Raw genomic sequence first — 7,507 nt, forward strand, 5'->3', positions numbered from 1 at the left:
TTAATAAATGTAGGGGATCTCTTGACTAACAGAAGCTTACGTCATTCGGCCAACACCATACCATAATATTCTGGTCAAATTTGATGGGCTTTAAAAAGTAAAATTTCTCCGAAACAACATAATTGTAATGGAAAATGGATACAGTCTGTATACAGAAGTTTCATGACATTTGTGTCAACAACATTGTATTCAAGTGGCCTTTTCAAAACAATACGACGAGAAAATATCGTTCCAAATCATTCTAACTTAAAATCAAATGAAATGTGACATTCTAACTTATCGGTATATATAATATATATAGAAAAAATAAAACAAAATTTGAAAGGTATCTTTGATAATATACCTCACTCTCTAACTCAGATTTAGATATGACTAGCATTGTATAGTAAAGTTATACCTGTTGTAAGGGTAACCTCTATATACAGGACATTTGTCTATTAAGGACAGACTCATCAGACCCACTCCTTCAAATACTATATAATTAACCTCTGTATTAAGGACACCCTGTATATAAAGGTCACTTTTGATCTGTCCCTTTGGTGTTCTTCATAGACAGGTTTGTCTGTATATTGAACATCCTTTATGTGTGCAAATCAAGATTTAAAACAAAATGTATACCATATACATACTCTGGTGTAAACGACCATTTTGACAATCAATTTTATATCAATTCATATAAGGAGAATTTCATGAGATAAATCTGTTTGCATAAAATCAAAATAACATTAAATTTGTTGTGGGGAAATTGTTCATTAACAGAAAAAATCAATAAGCTTTTGTGTAAAAGAACCTTGTGTTCTCTATGAAAATGAAAACAATGGGGAAAAAATAAATGAAATATGAATAAACCACATGTAAAATACGCATGGTAAACACTCTTGACAGAACACTGACTATAGTCTGTGAGACGAACAGAAAGGCGGAGTCTTGTAGGCAGTAAACCTATAACAAACTAACCTATGGTAAATGAATGTTGAGGTAAACTTCAAAACAATGACCATCATACGCAAATGTAAAACTCTAGATGGAGAAATTCTCCAAGAACCAATGCTGTGCCAAGTTCAAATATGTGTGGTGGTTCATCTACTAGGCTTTATACACAGATGTTTAATTCAAACAATTGTTTGTCTTCTTATCTGTGACAGAAACCTTAATCTTTATGTGAAAGGCCAATAATATCTATTTACCTGTACAAGAAAAAGACATATGCAAGCGACAAATAGACATCAACAACTCTCACCCAGACTTTCAATGTCATTTTTTTCAATCATTTTATAATACATCAAAGCACCTTTCATCTACCTTGTAACTTCCACACTTTACAGAACAACTGAACATCTTAATCAAATAAAGTCTTTGGTAGAGTTCAATTTCTTGTTCATTATAACATGAAAAAAAACCCCAAAAAACCCAACATATTGTTATCAAGTACTGGTTATTCGGTTTGGATAAATAATTTGTGTGAATCTGATATCAAATGGAAAAAGGGAAGTCATCCATCAATTCAGTATCTAATGCATCTATAGTGTGCAGAGGGCTTTCTTAATATCAAGTAGGATGGCAAGTCAAAAAAGAGAGATCATATTGAAAGTGTCATCATTTGGACATGTAAGTGTCATCATATGGGTATGAAAATGTCATCATATGGCCATGAATTCAAAATGTGTTTTCCATAATATCAGTTCATAATCAAAGTGAATTGTTCATAATCAAAGTGAAGATACTTGAATTTGACATAACTTTTACAAATATACCATATTTGGAAATAAAATCAGTTTTTTGTTTTAAAGTACAGGATAAGTATAATAACTGTTTGCTTAAAAAAATTCAGGATATTTCTCAGGATGTACGTGTTCATCAAAAACTTAACAAGTAAGTTCATAAATTTTCATACACGCATATCTCAACTGTTCGAACCTTTACAAACTCCACCAATGCTTATCAGTAACTCAGGACAGATTTGAATATTGTTTCTCATTCAACTGAAAAATATCAAATTTATACCTAATCGGAGAGTTACAAAATGTTACTTTGGGTTGAAATATATCTCCTTGGTTAACATGGATGTTATACAAGGGATTTGCTTTTTCATTGCCATACGAGGATCAGATGTCTGCGATTGGAAATGGTAGGCCACTTTCCGGTTAACCACAGTAAGGAGACGTAAGAAATCCAGGTCTTTTAACTTCTCGTCATCCAAGGCCAATGACAAGGCTTGAATAAACCATGATCCATTTGTGGAGTTCCGCCATGAGTAATACCCTATCAAACAATGAAATTATGGCATGATTGATGTATCATTAGAACACACACAATTTTAAAAATTAGTCTGCAAATCAGATGCCATGGTGGCCATCTTGAATTCACAAAAGACAATAAATGTAACAACACTTGGCCCGACAGTCATGAGAACATTTTACCTACATGTATCAGTGCAACCAATCCTGAGAAAAAGTTGAAAATGTCTCAATCATTAAAGGACAGAGTGGTAACCAATAAGAGGTCCGGGTGGTAAATTTTTATTTCATTCTGTTCAATTCTGATTTACTGATACATGAACAATCGTACATGCAAAACTGTAAAGGATATTTAAGGGTATGATATAGTTGTACAGAATTTCAGAGTTCAAATTACATATATATTTTTGAAAGAAACAATCTTCAGAGAGTACTAAACCAACTTATTTCCCTTTTAATAATGAATATTGCTGCATGGCATGGAACAAGTCCCTGTAGAATGCAGCATGACCACCAGACTTACCAGGAACAACAGAGTAGGCGACAAGGAAATCGGCCTCGGCAGGAATGGATTGTGTTCTAACAGTCCTGTCAACCTCCATCACTCCTTCTGCATCTGCGACTGTTACGCCTAAACCATCATCAAACTGGGAGCCTCTACATGCCTATTGATACAAGTAAGTTACTCATCAACGCATTAAGTCTTACATTTTCATACTTAGATGAGTGTCTGGAGAAGGGAAGCTGACATCCATTCTAATAAACATTTTAAAACTGTCTCAATATTTCTAATACCATCAAGGTTTTCATGTGAGTTAACATTTATATTTCTTCACAATGACAGTGAAAATTCATGAATGTACTAAAAAAATGTTTTACAAAAATAAATAAAAAAGTAATTCACATACAACTGACCTGTATAGCAAAGATTTTTGGTTTGCCTGCGAGACTAGGACAATTGTTTCCTTTGAAGGGTTCAAACAGCTTCTTGACCTCAACTGACCCCTCTGTACCGAAGACCACACCGTCCTCCCCATGACTCAGGACAACAACAAACAGACAGTCACAATCATTGTGGTCTTCCAGTGACACTGTTGACAGGGAGAGTAATGCTTGGAATCAGTATAAAGAATTCAATGATGTATTATAGATTTATATCACTGCTGGTTACTGGACAGGTCAAGAAATTCAGCAATGCTGGTCCTTCAGGCAAGCTACTGTTCAAAATGAATCTGAATTATTAGTATCTTAAATTACTCAAAGGAAAAGGTAAAAATAACCAGAAAATTTGCACTTGTAAATCGGGCAAGTAGTCACCAATATTTACTTCCTCGTAGACCAAATCTAACAGTCTAAGGCCATCAGATCTGGGTCATTAAGAATTCTGTAATAATGTAAAATAGATTATAAACATATCAACAAGTAGCCAGACAAGAATTATTACATTCTGATTTTCTGGAACTCTATCAATTTTCAGTGGTTTAGATAAATTTTGTTTGGTTTGTTTGGAGTTGTATACCATAATATAAAAATTAGTCTGATGGAAACAAGAGATAATAATGTCACTAATTAACTCTGACTTACAATTAATTAAGATCTGTTGCATCTTGTCTGCAGACAGGTTGTGTTCTAGTGTAACGTCAAAGTCAAGTTCCTGCAGTCTGCGGTACATGACCGACGCATCTACATCTGTACCCTTTCTGTCCCCAAGTCCCATGTTGCCTTTGAATTCCTTATTATTAATGATGACTGCCTTTCCACGTCTTGCATGGTCCATCTTGTAGAGTGGACTGTTGAGTTCTGCCTCTGTTAATATGGTAGTTCTAGGGACAGGTCTACCATAGAATAACACAAAAAGTCAAACTATGAAATGTGTCAAAGTTCAATTGAAAAATTGTGATGATCAATATTAACTTAACCAGTGAATAAGTGATACCTAGCACTAATGTTGGCACCTAAAGGTTTGTGATATATCATAATCTTTCAATAAATTCCACATTGAATCGGCACTCACATAGAAGATCCTATATATATAATATACAATGATATTGGTGTCAGTAAAGTGAATTGGTTTCACAGCAATTATAACAGATTCATGATTTTCAACTATTTCGGGTATATATATGTATATTCAAACAATCAACATTTCAACAGGGCTGGGTCAAATTGAATGCAAATAAAAACAGCATTTTTATATTGTTCTTACTTTCTGCTTTGTCCTTTTGAGAATATTCCACCAGAACCATGTCCATATCTAGCATCTGTGTCAGACACAAGGTTTGGATTTGCATCTGGCATATCTAAAATAAGACAGAGTTTTTTTTAATTGTATACCAATTGCAATTACCAATAGTACATGTTAAGACAGTATGAATTTCCCTTTAATGTAGTGGTTGAGTGGATATATGGAGAACGCTACACTGGGTACTGGTATTAATTAAAGAGATTGAATGCTACACTGGCTACTATTATGCTTAATGAGAACAAGGGGTCACATGTTAGAACTCAGCATGGGCAGGATACATGGGTACTCCTTCCTATTACAGATTTGGTATCACTGAGCATTACTGGTGTAAATTAAAGGAGACTGCGAGGGCTCTGTTAGAACTGAAGACCCTGGGATTGGGTGTAAACGTTTTGAAAGAGCTGGGGAATAGTGTAAATTTTAAAATAGAGGTTATAGCAATACTCAAGCTGTAAGGGAATTTGTATATCAAACAACAGATTACTAGCATGGGCACTTATCACTCCTTCCTATTACACATTGTGTCATATCATATCATATACTGAATACAAGGTTTGTATGTTGAAAGGAAATAAGATCTGATGCACATATAATGTACTACATCTATGTGTATTATGTTGTTATCCAAAATATCAAGAAAATATTGTTTTTTTTTTATCAGAATTTGATATCAATCTTTTTACCTCATCGCCCTTAAAAAATCAATTACATATGTAAATAAAAATCTCTGAAATGTGTCAATATCTACACAATTGTAGAGGTATGTGTTTATCTTGAATAAGTAAATACTGATCATGAGAGGACACATGAAAGTATCATTACAGTATAAGGTAGCCACGTGATATATTCAAAGTAGTGTATTGTCTAGTATGTCTAATGTTATGTATATATGATGTATGGGAAATGATAAAAGACATTTAGAAATACATTCTTGTATTCAGCATTCGGGAAAACATGATACTCACAGTATTAGTTACATCTTTGTTTTTGTCTAAATTGTCATGATCTGTATAAATTATGTGAATGATATTTTGTTTTGTCTAAATTGTCATTTTCTGTATAAATTATGTGACTGATATTTTGTTTTGTCTAAATTATCATTTTCTGTATAAATTATGTGAATGATACTTTTTGTCTAAATTATCATTTTCTGTATAAATTATGTGAATGATACTTTTTGTCTAAATTATCATTTTCTGTATAAATTATGTGAATGATAGTGATTTTGTCTACAGGCTTTTATTTTACTGTTTGTTGTCAGTAGAAACCTCTGTTTGACCACTTATACACTGTACACTCTGTAGCCTGTCATAGATCAGTCAGGTGGGATTTACTTATAAATGTACAAACAACCAAATTTGAAAAATTTGATGTATATGTTCCAATGTCATGTTTATTTAAGTATGAATTAAATATAAAATTTAATGTCTATATTATTATGAGAGCATAGAAAGATGATTTACAATACATAATAATTGTGTCTATATATTTATACAAAGTTAAAATTTAATGTGATAATTTCCAGAACAGTTTTCATTCAGACCTTGATTGTCATTATCTGTATATTAATGGATTATTTAACTGGATGAAAAGTAGAAAGTAGATCTACATGATGTATTCCTGGTACTGACAAACATTTAAAAATTTATCATGTCGTCTCATGTGAGTGTGTAAATCTAATAAGCAGACACAAATTTAACTAAATACTGATTACAAAGATATCTAGCCTGGGGTTATAAATGGGTCAAAGTAAGGATTACTGGATCTAGGTAACTAGAAAATGTCATGAGAGAGGTGTCTGACATACACTATCAAGTATCACAGCTGGAAGGTGTATTTGCATGAAGAAATTACCAAGGTTCAGTAAACAGTCTTCACTATAAAGACTAGTTGAGCTTATGTGTGCCCACATTGAAAGAATAATGATGGCATCATGCCAAACTGCTAGATGAAATGTACAATTAAATTTATTTACTAATGATATATGTCTTTGCACAAGACAGACAGACAGACATTCTTTATTTCCTCTGGTTAGAGATTTACATCAATCATGCCATTTGTTTAAATCAAATCAAAATAACAAAGTATATACATAATTATAGAAGAGTGTTCATTTCTGAAATCATTGCAGGCATCAGATCCGCAACATTTATCATCATCAAAGCCCACTTATCGCGGTCCAAGCAAATATCATATGAAATTCCCAGTATGAACTGACATTGTCTTTCTTCTGGTAAGTGATACAATTTTACGTACATGTAATCAGAGACGTCTAAAACGTTTACTAAAATCTCTAACAATTTGAATTTGTAACTTATGTATCATTCCAATCATAATCATAAGAAAAGAACATGCGTTGGCTTACATCTTAATCTATTTTTAGAAGTAGTCGTCACGGACCAAATTCTAAATGTTATTTATAAATAATTGAATTTTAAGCAAACTTAGATAAAACAAATCTATCAATACATAACCTAATGATTAATGTAACATCCATTTTATTTCAACAACAAAGACTGAAGACATAAGCATAATCAACAAAAACACAATTGTACAATACCTTTCTTCGTATCTCCTTTGTCTCCCATTGTGCTGCAATAGTGAAATTGAACTCGAAGAACTCCTGAATCTCGGTGGAAAGTTTCTATTTTCGTTTTGATGAGTAAACTTCCGGTTGGTTATACTACTTTCAGAGTAGGAAATTTATTCCGGAATATTACGACAAAAAAGATTAAGTGAACGATCATTGTGTCTGCAGGATTGACGTTTTACCATTTCAGACAAATGCAAAAAATATTTCTTGGACATCATCTATATTTTCTTTAAATGAGGAAGCGATAGAGAACACCAACAGCAGGAATTCGATTTTCTTTGTACAAGGGACGTAACTGCGTCAACCTAAACCTACAAGAATGACAGGCGCCATAATTTAACACCGCAAAGTAATGTTACTTATCTTTAAATTGATAAGAAAACTGGTTTATTTTGGACTCATATGTATGTATGTATATATTAACTCGTGTTT

General features: G+C 32.7%; 1 protein-coding gene across 1 annotated transcript; it reads right to left on the reverse strand.

The window, feature by feature from the left end:
• Nucleotides 1–1,356: 1,356 nt before the first annotated feature.
• LOC117332246 (caspase-3-like) lies at nucleotides 1,357–7,159 on the reverse strand. Its single transcript, XM_033891134.1, has 6 exons — nucleotides 7,043–7,159; nucleotides 4,444–4,537; nucleotides 3,822–4,072; nucleotides 3,153–3,328; nucleotides 2,761–2,902; nucleotides 1,357–2,262 (listed from the first exon to the last, which is right to left on the reverse strand). The coding sequence occupies exons 1-6, from the start codon at nucleotides 7,068–7,070 to the stop codon at nucleotides 2,027–2,029; spliced, it is 927 nt and encodes a 308-aa protein (XP_033747025.1). The 5' UTR covers nucleotides 7,071–7,159; the 3' UTR covers nucleotides 1,357–2,026.
• Nucleotides 7,160–7,507: the final 348 nt, after the last annotated feature.

The sequence above is a fragment of the Pecten maximus genome, chromosome 1 (assembly GCF_902652985.1).
Source record: "Pecten maximus chromosome 1, xPecMax1.1, whole genome shotgun sequence".
NCBI lineage: Eukaryota > Metazoa > Mollusca > Bivalvia > Pectinida > Pectinidae > Pecten > Pecten maximus.